Consider the following 22,799-nt stretch of genomic DNA (forward strand, 5'->3'; position numbering starts at 1 on the left):
CACTCACTCTGGAACAGTGCCCCCTTTTCATTACTTCATAGTCTTGACATGTGACTGACTCTAACCCTTCCTTTCACAAAGAGGCACAGGCTTGTCTTCACCTGTGACTAACTCTTGCCCAGCCCTCCCTTTCATTAAGAAGCACAGGCTTGTCTTCACCTGTGACTAACTCTTGCCCAGCCCTCCCTTTCATTAAGAAGCACAGGCTTGTCTTCACCTGTGACTAACTCTTGCCCAGCCCTCCCTTTCATTAAGAAGCACAGGCTTGTCTTCACCTGTGACTGACTCCTCTACAGCCCCTCCCTTCACTAAGAAGCACAGGCTTCTCTTGACACGTGACTGACTCCTCTCCAGCTCCTCTCACTAAGAAGCACAGACTTGTCTTCACCTGTGACTGACTCCTCTACAGCCCCTCCCTTCACTAAGAAGCACAGGCTTGTCTTCACCTGTGACTGACTCTTGCCCAGCCCTTCCGTTCACTAAGAAGCACAGGGTTGTCTTGACGCGTGACTGACTCTTCCCCAGCCCTCCCTTTCATTAAGAAGCACAGGCTTCTCTTGACAAGTGCCTGACTCTTCCCCAGCCCTCCCTTTCATTAAGAAGCACAGGCTTCTCTTGACACGTGACTGACTCTTCCCCAGCCCTCCCTTTCATTAAGAAGCACAGGCCTCTCTTGACAAGTGCCTGACTCTTCCCCAGCCCTCCCTTTCATTAAGAAGCACAGGCTTGTCTTCACCTGTGACTGACTCCTCTACAGCCCCTCCCTCCACTAAGAAGCACAGGCTTGCGTGACTGAGTTCCCCCCCCCCTCCGCTTCCCACCCTCTGCCCCCCCCCCCCTTGCCCTCGCACACTTCCGATCCCACAGGCTCTGTTTACAGACGGATGCACAATCACGGCTAAAAGGTTAATGATGGAAAAAGATGATTTTCCCGGTGATGGCCCCACCGCAGGAAGCTCCGGCGAGCCCTCCCCGCCTCGGGCACAAAGGTGCAGTGTTCGGGAGGGGGCCTGGGAGAGGGCCCGGCTCTCCATGAATGGCCCTTTCAGGCCCTGCCGGGGCCGCCGGTGTGTTTATGGTAACCCGGCCCTCGGGGCTGTGGTGACAAGACGGGGTTTCCTCACTTAGGATCTTGTTCTGGGTCCAGGCACCCCGCATCTAGGCGCCGCTGGGCCCCGGGTACGGGAGGACGGACCAGGGTACAGGAGGATGGGGGAACCGGGGAAGGAACACTGAGTCGAGGCAATCTATGACGGCTGTGTACCGGAGGCAAGACGGCGAGGCTGTACACTGGCATCGGTCAAATGAGAAGTGAGTATACTGGAGGTAAGATGGGAATCCGCCGTGCCATAGGTCAGATGGGGAAGCTGCGTACAAGAGGTAAGATGGAAGACTGTGTACCAGAGGTAAGATGGGAAGGTTATGTACAGGAGGTAAGATGGAAAGACTGCGTACTGAGGTGAGATGGGAGGCTGTGTATTGGTACCGGTAAAATGAGAAATTAGCATACTGCACGTAAGATGGGAATCCGCCATACTATAGGTGAGATGGGAAGGTTGCTTACAGGAGGTAAGATGGAAGGTTCTGTACCGGAGGTAAGATGGGAGGCTGTGTACTGAAGGTAAGATGGGGAAGCTACATACAGGAGGTAAGATGGGGAAGCTACATACAGGAGGTAAGATGGAAGGCTGCGTACTGGAGGTTAGATAGAAGACTGTGTACAGGAAGTAAGATGGGAAGGCTGTGTACTGGAGGTAAGTTAGGATGGCTGCGTACCAGAGGTAAGATGGAAGGCTGCGTACAGGAGGTAAAAAGATGAAAGGCTGCATCCAGGAGGTAAGATGGGAAGGCTGAACACAGGAAGTTAGATGGAAGGCTGCGTACAGGAGCTAAGATGGAAGGCTGTGTACAGGAGCTAAGATGGAAGGCTGCATACAGGAGGTAAGATGGGAGGGATGCATAACAGAGGTAAGATGGAAGTCTGCGTACCGGAGGTAAGATGGAAGGCTGCGTACTGGAGGTAAGATGGGAAGACAGTGTACTGGAGGTAAGATGAAAGGCTACGTACCAGAGGTAAGATGGAAGGCTGAGTACTGGAGGTGAGATAGCAGGCTGTGCACTGGTACCTGTAAAATGAGAAATTAGCATACTGGACGTAAGATGGGAATCTACCGTACTATAGGTGAGATGGGAAGGTTGCGTACAGGAGGTAAGATGGAAGGCTGTGTACTCGAGGTAAGATGGGAGGCTGTGTACTGGATGTAAGATGGAAGGCTGTGTACAGGATGTAGGATGGGAAGGCTGGGTACGGTACCGGAAATAAGATGGAAGGCTGTGTACTGGAGGTAAGATGGGAAGGCTGAACACCAGAGGTAAGATGGAAGGCTGCATCCAGGAGGTGAGATGATGGAAGGCTGTGTGCCTGGGGTAAGATGAGAAGGCTGACCACAGGAGGTAGGATGGAAAGGCTCGGTACCGTAGGTAAGATGGGAAGGCTGGGTACCGGAGGTAAGATGGAAGGCTGGGTACCGGAGGTAAGATGGAAGGCTGGGTACCGGAGGTAAGATGGAAGGCTTTCTACTGGAGGTTAGATGGGAAGTCTGCATACTGGAGATAAGATGGAAGTCTGCGCCCAGGAGATAAGCTGGAAGGCTGCATACAGGAGGTAAGATGGGAAGAATGCGTAATAGGAGGTAAGATGGAAGGCTGTGTACTGGGGTAAGATGGAAGGCTGCGTACTGGAGGTAAGATGGGAAGACTGCGTACTGGAGGTAAGATGGGAAGACTCTGTACTTGAGGTAAGATGGAAGGCTGCCCACAGGAGGTAAAATGGGAAGGATACGTACTGGAGGTAAGATGGAAGCTTGCGTACTGGATGGAAGATGGAAGGCTGGGTACCGGAGGTAAGATGGGAAGGCTGTATACCCTATGTAAGATGGGAAATCTGAGTACTGGAGGTAAGATGGAAGGCTGTACACAGGAAGTAAGATGGGAAGGATGCGTACTAGAGGTAAGATGGAAGCTTGAATACTGGATGTAAAATGGAAGGCTTTGTACAGAAGGTAAGATGGAAGGCTGTGTACTGGAGGTAAGATGGGAAGGCTGCATACCAGAGGTAAGATGGGAAGGCTGAGTACTGGAGGTAAGATGGAAGGTTGTGTACTGGAGGTAAGATGGGAGGCTATGTACCGGAGGTCAGATGGTAAGGATGTGTACAGAGGGTAAGATGGAAGGCTGCATACATAAGGTAAGACGGAAGGTTGGGTACAGGAGGTAAGATGGAAAGGTTGCGTACAAGAGGTAAGATGGGAAGAAAGCGTACAGGAGGTAAGTTGGAAGACTGTGTTCAGGAGGTAAGATGGGAGGGCTGTGTACTGGAGGTAAGATGGAAGGCTGTGTACAGGAAATAAGATGGAGGGCTGCATAGCGGAGGTAAGATGGAAGGCTGTGTACAGAAGGTAAGATGGAAGGCTGCATACAGCAGGTAAGATGGGAAGGATGCTACAGGAGGTAAGATGGAAGGCTGAGTACAGGTGGTAAGATAGGACGGATGCGTACCGGAGGTAAGATGGAAATCTGCATACTGGAGGTAAGACAGGAAGGTTCAGTACCAGAGAGGTAAGATGGAAGGCTGTGTACAGGAGCTAAGATGGAAGGCTGCATACAGGAGGTAAGATGGGAAGGATGCATAACAGAGGTAAGATGGAAGTCTGCATACCGGAGGTAAGATGGAAGGCTGCTTACAGGAGGTAAGATGGAAGGCTGGTACAGGAGGTAAGATGGAAGGCTGCATACAGAAGGTAAGATGGGAAGGATGTGTACCAGTGGTACGATGGAAGTCTGCATGCCAGAGGTAAGATGGAAGGTTGCGTACAGGAGGTAAGATGGGAAGACTGTGTACTGGAGGTAAGATGGAAGGCTGCACACAGGAGGTAAAATGGGAAGGCTACGTACTGGAGGTAAGATGGAAGCTTGCGTACTGGATGGAAGATGGAAGGCTGGGTACCGGAGGTAAGATGGGAAGGCTGTATACCCTATGTAAGATGGGAAATCTGAGTACTGGAGGTAAGATGGAAGGCTGTACACAGGAAGTAAGATGGGAAGGGTGCGTACAGGAGGTAAGATGGAAGGCTGCGTACCAGAGGTAAGATGGGATGGTTGTACAGGAAGTAAGATGGGAAGGCTGTGTACCAGAGGTAAGATGGAAGGCTGCGTACCAGAGGTAAGATGGAAGGCTGTGTGCTGGAGGTAAGATGGAAGAATTCGTACCAGAGGTAAGATGGGAAGGCTGCATACCAGAGGTAAGATGGAAAGACTGTGTACTGAGGTGAGATGGGAGGCTGTGTACTGGTACCGGTAAAATGAGAAATTAGCATACTGGAAGTAAGATGGGAATCTGATGTACTATAGGTGAGATAGGAAGGGTGCGTACAGGAGGTAAGATGGAAAGACTGTGGGCCCGATTCACAGAACTAACTTAAGACAAAATCCTAAACTTACCACCATTTTGGTATTCACAGAAGGCACTTACTCATTTTGGTATTCACAGAAGGCTCTTACTCATTTCGGTATTCACAGAAGGCACTTACTCATTTCGGTATTCATAGAAGTTAGGAGTCCTTAGGACTCCTAAATGCCTTCTGTGAATACCGAAAGTCTTAAAGTTAGGATGTTTCTCAGTTTAGGAGTCCTAAAGTTAGTAGTCCTAACTTTACTACTCCTAAACTAAGAAAAATCCTAACTTTAAGACTTTCGGTATTCACAGAAGGCATTTAGGAATCCTAAAGTTAGTAGTCCTAACTTTTACTACTACTAAACTGGGAAAAATCCTAATTTTAAGACTTTTGGTATTCACAGAAGGCATATAAGAGTCCTAAAATTAGGAGTCCTAACTTTACTACTCCTAAACTGAGAAACATCCTAACTTTAAGACTTTCGGTATTCACAGAAGGCATTTAGGAATCCTAAAGTTAGTAGTCCTAACTTTTACTACTACTAAACTGGGAAAAACTCCTAATTTTAAGACTTTCGGTATTCACAGAAGGCATTTAAGAGTCCTAAAGTTAGGAGTCCTAACTTTACTACTCCTAAACTGAGAAACATCCTAACTTTAAGACTTTTGGTATTCACAGAAGGCATTTAGGAGTCCTAAAGTTAGGACTCCTAACTTCTGTGAATACCGAAATGAGTAAGTGCCTTCTGTGAATACCAAAATGGTAGTAAGTTTAGGATTTTGTCTTAAGTTAGTTCTGTGAATCAGGCCCAACGTACTGAGGTGAGATGGAAAGCTGTGTACTGGTACCGGTAAAATGAGAAATTAGCATACTGCACGAAAGATGGGAATCCGCCATACTATAGGTGAGATGGGAAGGTTGCTTACAGGAGGTAAGATGGAAGGTTCTGTACCGGAGGTAAGATGGGAGGCTGTGTACTGAAGGTAAGATGGAAGGCTCTGTACAGGAGGTAAGATGGGGAAGCTGCATACAGGAGGTAAGATGGAAGGCTGCGTACTGGAGGTTAGATAGAAGGCTGTGTTTAGGAGGTAAGATGGAAAGGCTGCTTACTGGAGGTAAGATGGAAGACTGTGTACAGGAAGTAAGATGGGAAGGCTGTGTACTGGAGGTAAGTTAGGATGGCTGCGTACCAGAGGTAAGATGGAAGGCTGCGTACAGGAGGTGAAAAGATGGATGGCTGCATCCAGGAGGTAAGATGGAAGGCTGTGTACCTGGGGTAAGATGGGAAGGCTGAACACAGGAAGTTAGATGGAAGGCTGCGTACTGGAGGTAGGATGGAAGTCTGTGCACAGGAGATAAGATGGAAGGCTGTGTACAGGAGGTAAGATGGGAAGGATGCATAATAAGAGGTAAGATGGAAGGTTGGGTACTGGAGGTAAGATGGAAGGCTGCGTACCGGAGGTAAGATGGGAAGACAGTGTACTGGAGGTAAGATGAAAGGCTACGGACCAGAGGTAAGATGGGAAGGCTGCATACCAGAGGTAAGATGGGAAGGCTGAGTACTGGAGGTAAGATGGAAGGCTGAGTACTGGAGGTAAGATGGAAGGCTGCGTACCAGAGGTAAGATGGAAAGGCTGTGTACTGGAGGTGAGATAGGAGGCTGTGCACTGGTACCTGTAAAATGAGAAATTAGCATACTGGACGTAAGATGGGAATCTGCCGTACTATAGATGAGATGGGAAGGTTGCGTACAGGAGGTAAGATGGAAGGCTGTGTACTCGAGGTAAGATGGGAGGCTGTGTACTGGACGTAAGATGGAAGGCTGTGTACAGGATGTAGGATGGGAAGGCTGGGTACGGTACCGGAAATAAGATGGAAGGCTGCGTACTGGAGGTAGGATGGAAGTCTGTGCACAGGAGATAAGATGGAAGGCTGTGTACAGGAGGTAAGATGGGAAGGATGCATAATAAGAGGTAAGATGGAAGGTTGGGTACTGGAGGTAAGATGGAAGGCTGCGTACCGGAGGTAAGATGGGAAGACAGTGTACTGGAGGTAAGATGAAAGGCTACGGACCAGAGGCAAGATGGGAAGGCTGCATACCAGAGGTAAGATGGGAAGGCTGAGTACTGGAGGTAAGCTGGAAGGCTGAGTACTGGAGGTAAGATGGAAGTCTGTGCACAGGAGATAAGATGGAAGGCTGTGTACAGGAGGTAAGATGGGAAGGATGCATAATAAGAGGTAAGATGGAAGGTTGGGTACTGGAGGTAAGATGGAAGGCTGCGTACCGGAGGTAAGATGGGAAGACAGTGTACTGGAGGTAAGATGAAAGGCTACGTACCAGAGGTAAGATGGGAAGGCTCCATATCAGAGGTAAGATGGGAAGGCTGAGTACTGGAGGTAAGATGGAAGGCTGAGTACTGGAGGTAAGATGGAAGGCTGCGTACCAGAGGTAAGATGGAAAGGCTGTGTACTGGAGGTGAGATAGGAGGCTGTGCACTGGTACCTGTAAAATGAGAAATTAGCATACTGGACGTAAGATGGGAATCCGCCGTACTATAGGTGAGATGGGAAGGTTGCGTACAGGAGGTAAGATGGAAGGCTGTGTACTCGAGGTAAGATGGGAGGCTGTGTACTGGAGGTAAGATGGAAGGCTGTGTACAGGATGTAGGATGGGAAGGCTGGGTACGGTACCGGAAATAAAATGGAAGGCTGTGTACTGGAGGTAAGATGGTAAGGCTGTACACCAGAGGTAAGATGAAAGGCTGCATACAGGAGGTAAGATGGAAGGCTGCATCCAGGAGGTGAGATGATGGAAGGCTGTGTGCCTGGGGTAAGATGAGAAGGCTGACCACAGGAGGTAAGATGGAAGGCTGCGTACCGGAGGTAGGATGGAAAGTCTCGGTACCGTAGGTAAGATGGGAAGGCTGGGTACCGGAGGTAAGATGGAAGGCTTTCTACTGGAGGTTAGATGGGAAGTCTGAGTACTGGAGATAAGATGGAAGTCTGCGCACAGGAGATAAGATGGAAGGCTGCATACAGGAGGTAAGATGTGAAGAATGCATAATAGGAGGTAAGATGGAAGGCTGTGTACTGGGGGTAAGATGGAAGGCTGCGTACTGGAGGTAAGATGGGAAGACTGTGTACTGGAGGTAAGATGGAAGGCTGCACACAGGAGGTAAAATGGGAAGGATACGTACTGGAGGTAAGATGGAAGCTTGCGTACTGGATGGAAGATGGAAGGCTGTGTACCGGAGGTAAGATGGGAAGGCTGTATACCCTATGTAAATCTGAGTACTGGAGGTAAGATGGAAGGCTCTACACAGGAAGTAAGATGGGAAGGATGCGTACTAGAGGTAAGATGGAAGCTTGAATACTGGATGTAAAATGGAAGGCTTTGTACAGAAGGTAAGATGGAAGGCTGTGTACTGGAGGTAAGATGGGAAGGCTGCATACCAGAGGTAAGATGGGAAGGCTGAGTACTGGAGGTAAGATGGAAGGTTGTGTACTGGAGGTAAGATGGGAGGCTATGTACCGGAGGTCAGATGGTAAGGATGTGTACAGAGGGTAAGATGGAAGGCTGCATACAGAAGGTAAGACAGAAGGTTGGGTACAGGAGGTAAGATGGAAAGGTTGCGTACAAGAGGTAAGATGGGAAGAAAGCATACAGGAGGTAAGCTGGAAGACTGTGTTCAGGAGGTAAGATGGGAGGGCTGTGTACTGGAGGTAAGATGGAAGGCTCTGTACAGGAGATAAGATGGAGGGCTGCATAGCGGAGGTAAGATGGAAGGCTGTGTACAGAAGGTAAGATGGAAGGCTGCATACAGCAGGTAAGATGGGAAGGATGCTACAGGAGGTAGGATGGAAGGATGAGTACAGGTGGTAAGATGGGACGGATGCGTACCGGAGGTAAGATGGAAATCTGCATACTGGAGGTAAGACGGGAAGGTTCAGTACCAGAGAGGTAAGATGGAAGGCTGTGTACAGGAGCTAAGATGGAAGGCTGTGTACAGGAGGTAAGATGGAAGGCTGCATACAGGAGGTAAGATGGGAAGGATGCATAACAGAGGTAAGATGGAAGTCTGCGTACCGGAGGTAAGATGGAAGGCTGCGTACAGGAGGTAAGATGGAAGGCTGGTACAGGAGGTAAGATGGAAGGCTGCATACAGAAGGTAAGATGGGAAGGATGTGTACCAGTGGTACGATGGAAGTCTGCATGCCAGAGGTAAGATGGAAGGTTGCGTACAGGAGGTAAGATGGGAAGACTGTGTACTGGAGGTAAGATGGAAGGCTGCACACAGGAGGTAAAATGGGAAGGCTACGTACTGGAGGTAAGATGGAAGCTTGCGTACTGGATGGAAGATGGAAGGCTGCATACAGGGAGTAAGATGGGAAGGATGCATAATGGAGGTAAGATGGAAGTCTGCGTACAGAAGGTAAGATGGGAAGGATGTGTACCGGTGGTACGATGGAAGTCTGCATGCCAGAGGTAAGATGGAAGGTTGCGTACAGGAGGTAATATGGAAGGCTGTGTACCGGAGTTATGATGGAAGGTTGCGTACAGGAGGTAAGATGGAAGGCTGCATACAGAGGTAAGATGGAAGGCTATGTACCGGAGTTAAGATGGAAGGCTGGGTATGTGGAGGTAAGATGGAGGGCTGGGTATTGGAGGTAAGATGGAAGGCTGCATACAGGAAGTAAGATAGAAGGCTGCATACAGGAGGTAAGATGGAAGGCTGCATACAAGCGATAAGAGGGAAGGCCTTTTCCCAGAGGCAAGATGGAAGGCTGGGTACCAGAGGTAAGATGGAAGGCTGCGTACAGGAGGTAAGATGGAAGGCTGTGTACAGGAGGTAAGATGGAAGGCTGCGTACCAGAGGTAAGATGGAAGGTATGGGACCAGAGGTAAGATGGAAGGCTATGTACCAGAGGTAAGATGGAAGGCTATGTACCGGAGGTAAGATGGAAGGCTATGTATGGGAGGTAAGATGGGAGGCTGCATACCGGAGGTAAGATGGAAGGCTATGTACAGGAGGTAAGATGGAAGGCTACGTACCGGAGGTAAGATGGGAAGGCTACGTACCGGAGGTAAGATGGGAAGGCTGCGTACAGGAGATAAAATGGGAGTCTATGTACAGGAGGTAAGATGGAAGGCTATGGACCGGAGGATGGGAGGCTATGTACCAGAGGTAAGATGGAAGGCTGCGTACAGGAGGTAAGATGGAAGACTGTGAACCTGAGATAAGATGGGAGGCTGCGTTCTGAAGGCAAGATGGGAAGCTGGTACCGGACAAGAAGTTTCAGGTCGTCATAAAGCTAATATGCACAGCAGCACATCACAACCTTCTCAGCGGTTTCGGATTCAAAAGGTTCCTTTCATGGGACAAAAATCATATGGGGACAAACTTAATGTCTCGGTCAAGGAAATGGCCGAGAACAAGAACATTCTTTAACTTTACTGAATGTTTTCATCACGAAAGTCTTCTATTGAAAAGGTTTTGGCTGAAGCCTCAGAAAGTTCATGGTCCAGGCAGGAGGCACCTACCAGGATGTTTCCAAAGGTGCAGCGACTAATGTCCCCCTCAACGGCAGCTGTCCTTTGAGCTCACCTTCACCGTAAGCCGCTGATCAAGTACCTGCTATCTCATTGGTCTTGTGTGATTCGGATGTCTTTGATCCCAATGTCTCAATCTCTAGCCCAGGATCTAACTTGGTGGTTTGAGGTGGAGAACCTACAGAAAGGCGTGTCCTTTCTGTCTTCCGCCTCACTGGAGATGACTGTCGATGCCAGTCAGTGGGGCTGGGGGCAACCTTGGGAGGGGAGAAGGTGAAAGGGGAATGGTCAACTGGGCGGCAGTTCAGTTCTCCGGTTTCAGGGAGCGTTCAGCCATAGAGTCAGCTCTTCTATTCTTCCCTCCTTAGATTCAACAGAAAGCAGGAACAGACAATACCGACAACCAAGAGCCCAAAAGTCATGTCACTCACCTGCAGGAGGATCAAAGGAAGACTGTTGAGACTTCTGGCTCACAGAAGGTGTATTTGGGTAGAGAGTCGCCTTCTTTCTCTCTTGGCAATGTACATACCAGGCAAGGAAAACCCTTAGGCAGGCTTCTAAACAGGAACATTCCCTTGCCTATAAACTTCCGGCTGAACGCAGAAGCGTTCAATCTAATTTTGAAGTATTTTGGTCTTCCTTGGTTGTACCATTTTGCCTCCCTGAACAATGCTCTCCTTTTAGACTAACGCACAAACATCAGGGACTCCCAGGCTTGGATACCAAGGACTCCCAGGCTTGGACATCAGGGACTCCCAGACTTGGACATCAGGGACTCCCAGGCTTGGACATCGGGGACTCCCAGGCTTGGACATCAGGGACTCCCAGGCTTGGACTCCGGAGACTCCCAGGCTTGGACACTTGGGACTCCCAGGCTTGGACACCAGGGACTTCCAGGCTTGGACATCGGGGACTCCCAGGCTTGGACATCGGGGACTCCCAGGCTTGGACTCCGGGGACTCCCAGGCTTAGACATCGGGGACTCCCAGGCTTGAACATCGGGGACTCCCAGGCTGGAACATCAGGTACTCCCAGGCTTGGACACCGGGGACTCCCAGGCTAGGACATCGAGGACTCCCAGGCTTGGACACCAGGGACTACCAGGCTTGGACATCGGGGACTCCCAGGCTTGGACATCGGGGACTCCCATGCTTGGACATCGGGGACTCCCAGGCTTGGACATCAGGGACTCCCAGGCTTGGACTCCGGGGACTCCCAAGCTTGGACACTTGGGACTCCCAAGCTTGGACACTTGGGACTCCCAGGCTTGGACACCAGGGACTTCCAGGCTTGGACATCGGGGACTCCCAGGCTTGGACATCGGGGACTCCCAGGCTTGGACATCGGGGACTCCCAGGCTTAGACACTTGGGACTCCCAGGCTTGGACACCAGGGACTTCCAGGCTTGGAACTGGGGACTCCCAGGCTTGGACATCGGGGACTCCCAGGCTTGGACACCAAGGACTCCCAGGCTTGGACACTGGGGTCTCCCAGGCTTGGACATCGGGGACTCCCAGGCTTGGACATCGGGGACTCCCAGGCTTGGACACCGGGGACTCCCAGGCTTGGACATCGGGGACTCCCAGGCTTGGACACCGGGGACTCCCAGGCTTGGACATCGGGGACTCCCAGGCTTGGACACCGGGGACTCCCAGGCTTGGACATCGGGGACTCCCAGGCTTGGACATCGGGGACTCCCAGGCTTGGACATCGGGGACTCCCAGGCTTGGACATCGGGGACTCCCAGGCTTGGACATCGGGACTCCCAGGCTTGGACACCGGGGGCTCCCAGGCTTAGACACCGGGGACTCCGAGGCTTGGACATCGGGGACTCCCAGGCTTGGACACTGGGGACTCCCAGGCTTGGACTCCGGAGACTCCCAGGCTTGGACATCGGGGACTCCCAGGCTTGGACATCAGGGACTGCCAGGCTTGGACATCGGGGTTCCCAGGCTTGGACATCAGGGTTCCCAGGCTTGGACATCGGGGACTCCCAGGCTTGGACATCGGGGACTCCCAGGCTTGGACATCAGGGACTCCCAGGCTTGGACATCAGGGACTCCCAGACTTTGACATCAGGGACTTCCAGGCTTGGACATCAGGGACTCCCAGGCTTGGTCAGTGGATACTCTGTCCTACCAGTGGCCAAGGTGGCTAATATATACCTTTCCCCCCATTTCTCTTCTCCACGGGGTACTGAGGTAGACTCAGAAGAAGAGTGTGAAAATAATCCTAGTAGCCCCTTTTTGGCCAAGGATGATGTGGTTTAAGCCTGGGCATGAGATTCCGCTCCGTGCTCTGCCTAGCACACAGTTCCAAAAAACTCTACTCCGCCTAGCAGAGCTCAGTTTTTTCATCGCTTGTGCTCCCCAACATTAAGTTGGCGAGCACGAGTGAGGAAAATCTTACTCCAGAACACCTTCCGGCGAGATTTCTCAACGCGGGCGGTTGAGAAACCTTCAGTTCGTGTTGAGGAAGCTGCAGCTCGAGTAGAACATCTACTCGAGCAGCAGAAAGAAGCAGAGCCCTCTTACGCTGCGCGTGGTACCATTTGTGCTGATTTTCTAGTGTGGGACAAAGACCTGGCGCTAAAAATCAGCACGAACGGCACGACCTAACGCACTCTCTCTCTTGCGGAACTCTTCATAGAGCGTCTGAGCTTTTGGGTCACTTTGTGAAGTTCCGTTACTCCGCCCAGGCCTAATGTGGATTCCTTTTCTATCTCAATGAGCAGTACAGCAGGGACTCCTTTTTCCTTTACACCCCCACGATCAGTCCCCCCCTTCCTTCCTCATGACACTTCAGATTCTAATGCTGTTAACCTGGAAATTGAGAGGAGGGGTTTGCAGGCCTTATGTTCATGGGGCGTGGCTGTGTCCATACAACAATATGCAAAACTGTCCACCTTATTGGCACACACTAAGCACTGGGGACATTTTGAAAAGTACGCTTTTTCAACACTGTATAGCAACAACCTGTTACCCTTTTAAGATGGTACTGCTTCTCCAAGAAGGTTTTCAAAATGATTTGTCCCTATCAACATTAAGATCTCAATGGGCAGCCATTAAAGGTGTTGGTGTATCATTCCTGGTTCTCTTCAAAATATGTCCTCTGGTTAAGAGGGTCTTTAAGGGATTCAGAAGGAACTAAGCCGTTTTATCTGCAGAAGTTCTTCCGTGGGATTTACCAAGAGTGTTAGATGTCTTCAGGAGCCTCCTTGGGGTCAGCGTCTCCGCAGTAAGTGACAATTAAAGTAGGTGTCTTGGTGGCAATTACGTCAGCAAGAAGATTATGGCAATTGAGAAAGAACCCTCTTAGCCTCATAGCCCTATATCAGATTATTTTCATATACTGTGATTCAGAAGTTGGACCTAAAGTTTCTTCCCAAGGTGCAGCATCAGTTCCGCAAACACCAAGATATACAGCGCTTCCAGTCTTTTATTCTGAGGATGAAATTCCTATTCCTTTAGGGTTGCACATCAAGAGGGCATTTTTAATATACTTAGACAAAACAAAGGCTATACATTTGATATTTTTTCGCCTTTAGTTCTGCAAATAAGGGAAAGAAACTGTGCACGCTAGCTATCAGTAGATGGGTTGGTCAAGCTACAATTAGGACCTACCCTAACATGCAGTTTCAACTCCCAGGTCCAATTCTTGGTAGGTCTACAAGGGGGGGTTGCAGCATAGTGGGCAGAAATAAACAGTGTTTCTCTAATAGAACTATGCAGAGCTCCCAATTGGCCATCAAAAAGCAAGTTTGTAAAACATATGTCGAGGTTGAATGATTCTATTAGTTTTGCTGTAGGAGGGCTAAAGTCTGCTATGAAACGGGAAAAAGCCTTTACAACAAACTCTTTACCATGCAATGCCTTTACCATGCAGTCTTTATCATGCAGCTAAGTACCACACGCAGGTAAGTATGTTTTTTTTAATAACATATTTATTATGGTATTTTGAAAAAAAGGGTTAGGTGTTGGCAGTGGTAAAGGGAGGTAAGGGTAGTTTTGAGGTTTGGGGTTGAGTACAGGTACTAAAGGCTTGCCTTCCCTAGAATACGTTCAGCTCTTCATCAGTATTTATACCTACGGGTGTTATGGTTACCTGTGTGATATATGTAATCATATTCTAAGTTCAAACCCAAGCACCCGGTCACTGTAACCACACAGCAGTTCTCTCACCAGCAGTGAGGGGGGTATTAAATATGGGAACATATAGCTCACAGACACAGGTTATGACCCCTGGAGGGGTACCAAAGCAGACAGTGAAGGAGCTCTTACCTCGGTCTTCTGAGCTCGTGACTGGCGCTTCATTCGCTGCAAAGAGGGGAAAAAAGACCCATTAGTAATGGGGCGAAATACAAGACATGCACAGCTGACATTATACACAGGCTTTCAAGTGGGGTGGTTCCTGCTGGGTCTCAGACCAGGGATTAATTTGAAACCAACTTTGTAACTGGTCCCGATCGAGCTCTGCCCTCAATTTTACTGGTAAAAGATTGCAACTATGACGGTAAAATTCCTGAAGGTTTTCCACATCAACGTTGTAGTCCCAGTTTAAATTTCACATGTTTACTTTATCATACAGTGTCTAAGAGTGTTTGCTTTTCCAGAGGTTGTGTTCTGCAGTTTTTTGCATGCAACCCCCCAGGTGTCTAGGTGAGTTCAGGCTGAGGGTGAGTGTTTGTGGATGAAGGCAATGCACATTTCTCACAGCGCCTGCCAACAAGTCATAGCGGGGTGCAGACTTCATGCTCATCCAAACCTCGGCCTCTCTGCAGAGTGCACAGAGCAATGGTCGCATATGTGCCAATGGTAATTGTGGGGAAACATCAGATATGCAGATGGAGGATTTCAGAGAGATGTGGGGAGAAAAGGGCATCAGTGTCTAGCAGAGTGAGAGACGACAGATGAAAGTGGAGAGAAGGTTTGTGCAGGAGGGTCTGAGACACTCCGAAGGCCACACCCCTTCCACAGACTGTAGTAATGTCTTGTATTTTTAGAATTGAAATATTTTCACTTCTACTTGTTTACCTCAAATTCATTGTTATTTATTTATTTGGTACAGATAAAGAGCATTGGCTAAGTCAATAGGCCTTGCTTGTTTTATGCCTGTGTGTTTGATGTTGTGTGATGATGTGTGTAGATGCAATAACAGAAAACTCGGGCAAGTAAATGCTGGTCAGGGGGCAGGCTGTGTGAATCACGTGATTTTAGTTCACATGCCTTAAGGTGCTCCTTTACTTACATAGACTACGCCTCTTGGAAAGGATTTTTAGCTAAGCTTCTTTGACCATTCCCCTTGTAGAGACCCCCGCATTTTTCTTTGCACTTTAAGTACTGATTACATGACAAGGCTGAGTATACATCTTCGTCATTTCCACCATCCTCCTCTCCGCTTTAGGACTATGTGTACTTAAGGTTCAGTCCAGTCCTACTCCTTTGTACCATCTATATTCAACTCCTGGTATAAACTCATTACTACTAACTCTGCCCCGATTCAAGACGGAAAGGGTCCATGCACGCTCATTCACCACCAATTCACCCATTCGGGAACTCTCTCCCATCAGAGATTTGCACTAACCAGTGCTTAATTTGAGCCAGTGGTTTCCGGTGCTTGGAACTTGCACTTAATTTTCATCACCAGTACTTAGGAAAGCTGCCACATGGTGGCACTGTCTGTCTAATTTTGAAATAAGCTCAATAACAGTTGTTTATTAATTCAATACTGTAGGAAAGTAGGATCTGCTTTTTATTGTTACCCCCACTTTTTGATTGATGTTACACTGTTTTTGACTAGTCTGACTGGGATCCTGCTAATCAGGGCCCCAGTCTATCTGCTTTCTCCCTAAAATGTTATATCATGTACTTAGGCACACTCGAGATTGGATACTGGGGTACCCTTGTCAGTCACTAGTACATGGTACACCTGTACCCAGGGCACGGGTACCCCAGAGGCCTCCCTTGGGCTGAAGCATGTATTATGCCACCCATGAGAGGCCATTCAAAATGGAACTACAGGACTGCCATTGCAGCCTGTGTAAGATGGTGCATACACCACTTACTAAGATATAGGTTCACTATATCTATAGGTCACTACACTTCCTAACTTTACTACTACTAAACTGAGACAAAATCCTAACTTTACGACTTTCGGTATTCATTAAAGGCATTTAGTAGTAGTAAAGTTAGGAATCCTAACTTGACTACTACTAGATACCTTTTGTGAATACCGAAAGTCGTAAAGTTAGGATTTACTACTAAATGCCTTTTGTGAATACTGAAAGTCGTAAAGTTAGGATTTTGTCTCAGATTACTTTTGTGAATCGAGCCCCTAGGCGCTAACGGGAGCCGTTGCACTCTCCTGCAAGGCAAACTCACGTTCTATTGCATGACGGTCCTTGAAAAATCAAACATAGACTCAAACTCTGAACCCAATATTACTTGTACTGGACCTGACCAGTCCTCATACAGGCTAAAGAAACATTGATCCTACTTCATACCGGAGCAGCCATCCTGTAACCACCAAGGACTTCCCACTGGGGGTTACTGGGTTTATATCGAACAATTTAACTTCTACACATTTCAGATGTTTTTGGACGATGGAACATGTAGATAACATGAAATGTAAGTTTAGAATCTATGTAACCATGACTACAGGAGGACTATTTATGTATACTGTACAGCTCTCGGATACCATTGGGACATGTACCCGTTATATAAAACGCTCAGATAAATAAATAAATAAATAATATATGAGATAAAGTACCCACATGTGCACTTAATGTGGATATTGCAAGTCACTCTTGGGTTCCGTGACTGTATAGTGGCACAAAGCGCAGAGATGGTTTGTAACATCAGCATTGTATTCCTCACAACATATAATTACATAAGGTTCATACAGATAAAGAGTGTCAAAAAGACAACATATCTCCACACGCAGATGCATACAATCTTTTGCTCTTATCTTCGTCTCACTGGCCCTCAACGGCTTCTGCGGGATGTGTATAACCTTAACGTCACTCGCCGTGAGTGCAAACTCTCTTACACGTTATTGAACCTGTATAAATTGTTTACTAAAACAGTGGTTCTGATCTGAACAGACAATGTGTGGCAACGCTTTAATTATAGAACCAATCACCAACTGAACAGGCATGGAATAACTGAAGAGATCTGAATATAAACACCCTAGGCAATTTTAGAATGAGTAACTATGTGATCAATATGATCATCATAACTAATTCAAAAAGGAACTCAGTGTATACAGTAATTTATAAAAACATATTAGACTTTTATTATATGTAAATTGCAAAAAACATATTGATTGTATACATATTTACATTTGAACGAATGATATAATTTCTGATTTCAAAATTAAAGACTAAGACATAATATAATACATGAAATATATAATACAGATCAATGTATAATGTAATAATCAGAGTTGCACATACACAAGGACAGAAGCAAAAACAGTGACTTTTATAAAAAAAAAAATTCCAAAATACACATGAACATAAACAAAGACAGTGGCTGTAATAGAGATCTTCTCAACGCGCGTTTCGACGCTCTGGAGCGTCTTCATCAGGAGAGCCACAACATGTTTTTCTTTTTTGGTTGGCGTTGATAAAAATGAGTATATATGTGGTCCAAAAGAGACCTAGAGATCGATGGCACAACCCCAAATATACTAAGATGGGGCAATGAAAAAAGATGATGAATGCCGTAGGGTCCACAGGGAACACTTTGAGCCAATAGACAAGATATCGTGCCTATGCCTGCGGTTTACACCTGTTACTCGGTCTGATCTTCACATATTCTGGTGTTTTGCATCTTACGAAATCGGAATATATCCTTTCATTGTGACTAATACCATAGCCCTGTGTTTATCCCGGGCCACATAGATACAAATTACATTATTGTTACCAAGGCTGAATCTTCATACCGTTTCCGTGTATGTGCTACTACTTTGCTCCAGTACTCTTCTTCCACTCCAATTGGCTCAACGAGCAAAGCGTCTTGAGACGCTTTGCTCGTTCTGACGGAGTTGTTTGTCCCGGACTGATCCCGTATTGAAATAGACGTACTGCATTCTGAATTGCGTGATAGATACCCTGCACGACGTTACTATTGTTGACTGCCTTGGCTAATCCTTGACTAAAGGACCTTGCCCATACCTCCGAAATTGTCACCCATAGAGAAATCGCTAATGCTCCTGGATGCCTTTGATGCACCCTCCATCAACTTTTCAGTCCTTACCGTTGATTCCCAAAGGTTCCAACACCATTCAGTATCCTGTCACGACACTGTGATTTAAGAATTAAAATCTGGCAACTTTCTAGTACAGAGGTATATTTTAAACCTTCGTAACCATAGTCCTGATGATGACCTCAACGAAAGGAGGTTGAAACGTCGTCGACCTGACAACGTCAATCGCGGCTCTTTGAAGGGCCATTTTTGATTGAAATAATTTTTTGTAATTGCTAAATGTGTATGAATATTCTCGTTTGACCCTTATGATCTGAATAGTCCTTTTGCCGCACTACGTTGTTATTTTAACACTTATGTCACTGCGCCGTTCACTTTTTCACTTCACTATCACATATGATTGTTATGGTTACTGTAAATTGTACATACCTGCTGTGTATTTAATTACAAATAACAATTTTCATTCCCTTTGGTCTCCCTTGTCCCTCCTTGGTCGTTATGATTAATTCTTTTGCCTAACGGTCCTCCCACATAAATCTTCCTGTTGAGACATTATTTTTTGTTATCATATATACCCGGTCTCAACTGGGGTAACGGGTTTGCTCCTGGTTTTCTTTTTCTCCCGTAAGAAAATAACTGCATCTCGGCGGCCCTTACGCATGACATGGAAACACTTCCCACATAGGATCAAAACAAAGACAACTCCACTCCAACCACGCACCCTACATGGCCTGGCTTGCTGCCCCTGTAGGCGAGGCGAGTGCTTCAGTGACCCTCATAGGCGTAGGAAGAGATAGATAATTGTTGCAACACAATCCATCCATTACAAATAGAAATGGAATGGGGCTTGTTTCTCCAGAGCTTTTTCAGAGATTGAGAGCAGGAAGTTGTTGTTGCCGGTAAATAGCAGCCATCCTTTGTCCGCGGTTACATGCCAGGCACACAGAGAGCGTGTCCAGGCAGAGCTTGGTGTATGATCTGGCAGGTGTCATATGAAAGCAAATGTCTCTATCCATACCGAGAGGGCAGGTGGCTGCTGGCGTGTGGTTTTACGACAGAGCTGCCAATGAATTTAATTGTAGTCCTGTAGTTTGACATTGATTCAGCTGTTTCATGAGATGGAAGCTCTGACAATGAAATGTAATCCGAACTGAAACCATACAAGGCGTCTCAGCAAGGAAAAGATAGAAAATGAGAAGAGCCGGACTTCATCCTCACCTTGAGTTTGGGAGAGAAGGCAGGAGGCAGGTGGAGATGCACATCTGTGCACTGTATGTGTACAAGCATGTTCTGACAACACTAGTGCCTGTAAGGAGCATGTTGTGATTTACTAGTGGTCTGTAAGGAGCAAGAGAGTAGTGAGGTCACTCGTACCTGTATGGAACAAGCACAGTGCAATATCACTAGTGGTTTATAAGGGGCAAGTGAGGTGGGATGCCACTTGTGGCCTGTAAGAAGCAAGAGAGTTGTCATGCACTGTACTGGACAAGCGTGGCAGGATGGCACCAGTGACCTGCAAGGAACAAGCAGGTTCCGATGTCAGATGACACTCTTGGGGAGCCGGGTGGAAGCAGTCACCCCTCGATCAAGGGTTAAAGGTATTTTACACGCAGGATGCAGGTGCTCAGCAGCTGAAGTGAAGGGGTGTGGGCACGGGCTGGTGACCAGACCACCCAAAGAGGCTTCCCCTGCCACAGTAAATCGTAGCTGACACCTTTGACATGACAGTATCATCACAGCCTGTTTGACAGGTCTGCTGGGGTTACATAGAACAGTTGGTGCACACTTTAAATGGTGAATGCAGGGTGCCAAAACAATCCTTGTGTATCTTATATCTGATTGCTGAAAACTCGGCTTTGTTCTACCAGACCTCTGTCTCTGATGTTGTTGTGGGTACAGGGATTGCTTCAAACTGGTGTCTGGAGTTGAGCTATAGGAGGATACTGAGACTAACACAGTATACTCCCCACACACACACCCAGCCTTCAGAGTCCAAGTTTAGTTTGGCCCAAGACTTTCGCCATCTTGAAATGGTCCAAAGTGGGTAGGGTTAGCCCCAGGAACATTTAACCCATTGGTTCGAGCGTCCCCAGGGTTCATTCCCACCCACTAACTCATGCCAGACAGACTGTGGCATCTCCAGGCACCCACTTCAGAACACTCCTGGACCTGTGGAAGTTAGAAGAGGACTGAACCTGCTGACCAAGACCTGGGAAGAGCCCAGAAGACTGGACCTTCTCTCCCTCTTCTAGTCAGGACGAAGAAGTACACTCAAAGGGTCATGGGAGTGACAAAAAGGTGTCATAAGGGTGATGTCCTGTTCAAGCTACAGGGACGCAACAAGCCTCAAGAAACCTTTTCTTGCAAATGACCAGTGGCAACTGGACTTTGACTGGACCCTTCTGTTGACCTCAGCCTCCCACCCTGAGACTCTCTAAGTGCCTCCCCTGAGGTCATGGGAGGTTTATAAGTGTATTCCAGTGGTGGATTGGGACTTAAAGTAGGAAAGCTAGAAGGTAAAATCTTTTTTAAATCTTTTTCCTCGGTGGAACCTGGTTGGTGTATCTGACCCGACCTCCATCGCTGTCAGCGTCAAATTTGGCCTAGGTTCTGTTCTACTGTGACTATCTATTACCATTGGCACTTTTTAGGCACTTTGTGCTTTTGGTGCTAGTTCTACTTAAAACATTAGAACTTCATATCACCGGATTCCCCTTGATGAATTTCAGTCATTTTTTGTATTAAATTTTACTCTATTTTTCTGAATCGTTTTGGGATTTTTTTTGTTTTGCATTTTGATTTTATTACTGTTTTGATACCGCATAAATACTTTACACATTGCTCTAACTTAAGCTTCTCTGATCTGTGCTTTTGCTACCGGGGGTTGAGCTCCGGTTAATTAAGTGACTTCAAGGGTTCACTATGACATGGGTTGTGATTATTACTAGAGGGGGTTTATTCACCCTTCTCAGCTCAGTACTCCAGTTTCTTGCAGTGACCCTATAGGAGCACACTGCCCCATCCTCTCTAGCATGGGAGCAAAATTAAGATGCCTCGAAGTCGCCCTGCAGGTCACATGGCCAGCTGCGTACCTAGTGCCTCGCTCGCCTCAAGAGAGCATCCATCCTATGTTACTGCCCCCGTGTGGACAGCAGCCGCACTGGCACTGAAATGTAAACACGACAGTCGGTCAGCAGAGACTGCAGTCGGTCAGCAGAGACTGGCCAGATGTTACCCCAAGGGCCACACCCTCCTGTAGGGTTGAATTGAGACAGAAAATAGGCCTGGGGCACATAGTGAAAGAGGCCCACATTGGCCAATCGGACAAATAAAAACTAGAGGCCCACCGGCACAAATCAGGGCAGTTTGAACTTGTACAGAACACACTGTATAGGCGGTTTGCAAGATATGGGAGGCAGCCAGAATTTTGAGCTTGCTGCAGGCAATGATTGTGGCAGTATCAGAGAAGTCAACAGTAACAATCATTGGCAAAGCCAATAGATCTCGTCTATGCAAGATCTATTGGCTTTGTCAATTATTTTTCAGCCGTGTTGAATAGCAGTGCAGTTCCTGTGCAACATATTTAAAAGCACTGAAGGAGGCAGGATACGGCATATGAGGGTTCAGAGAGATTTGACACTACGGGCATCGCTTCTGTCCTTGGATCTGGAGAACCAGGTTTGAGTCCCATCACCGGCTCAACGTCCTGTGATTCTGAACATATCACTTAATCTCCCTTTCCTTCAAAAATAAAAGATATGAAGCTGAGGAATATAACTGGTCCTCATTTGCAGTGCTGGTACCTTCTGGTTGAGTTTGTGCTATTAAAACATGCTGAAGAAATAGTGCTCAATCACAGCGTGAGCAGCGGACGGACACTAATCAACATAACTTCATGTGTACTTGCTCCATCCGCTCACAAACAAAAGGAAGTGTGTTCTGTCAAATCACAGCACAAGGTTTATGACTCAAGCAGGTTTCTGTATTAAAGGAGCAGCCAGGGACAGCAAATAGTGTTTCAGAAATGTCCGCCCCCAGTCTGCCCAGCCGCCGTCCCCGCGATCCCCCCCCCCACATTCTATATGACCTCATCACACGCCATTCCCCCAAGATTCTATCAGTACACATGGACATAGCGCACCCCCCTTTCTTTTTTTATTACAACCAAACTACAAAAACCTACTAAATACTATCAAATCGCTAAAATCATTGCATCACTAGATATGCGCAAACATTTTCAAATGTTACAAAGGAAACTTATCAGAGATACAATCCTTTGCCCACACAGGTGGTCTTTCCTCTCTTTAGAGTCTTTGAGTTCCAACCCCTCCTGAGATGGGCTGTCATAATCCTGCAGTTCTTGATCAGTTCCTTCCTTGTCCATAACAGTGGGTGCGGCTGCTGCAGCAACGCCCTCCGGCGCGGGTACCATAGCTTCAACAGGATTACTCTCTGCATTATTGTCATCAAAACCACCATCCATGACAAATTCTTTAGCTATACTTTTTAAATTCCACACTTTTCCATCAGTGAGCCGTACCGCATTAGTCAACACTTCCACCACTTCCATTGGTTCATAAAACCTAC

General features: G+C 47.5%; 1 protein-coding gene across 1 annotated transcript in view; it reads right to left on the minus strand.

Moving 5' to 3' along the window:
- Positions 1-22,799, minus strand: part of ITIH6 (inter-alpha-trypsin inhibitor heavy chain family member 6) — a 246,002-nt gene that overhangs the window by 140,048 nt on the left and 83,155 nt on the right. The window contains 1 exon segment of the mRNA XM_085629844.1: positions 14,286-14,321. Coding sequence (XP_085485970.1) covers positions 14,286-14,321 — 36 coding nt within the window.

This window comes from Triturus cristatus, chromosome 10 (assembly GCF_964204655.1).
Source record: "Triturus cristatus chromosome 10, aTriCri1.1, whole genome shotgun sequence".
NCBI classification, from domain to species: Eukaryota; Metazoa; Chordata; class Amphibia; order Caudata; family Salamandridae; genus Triturus; species Triturus cristatus.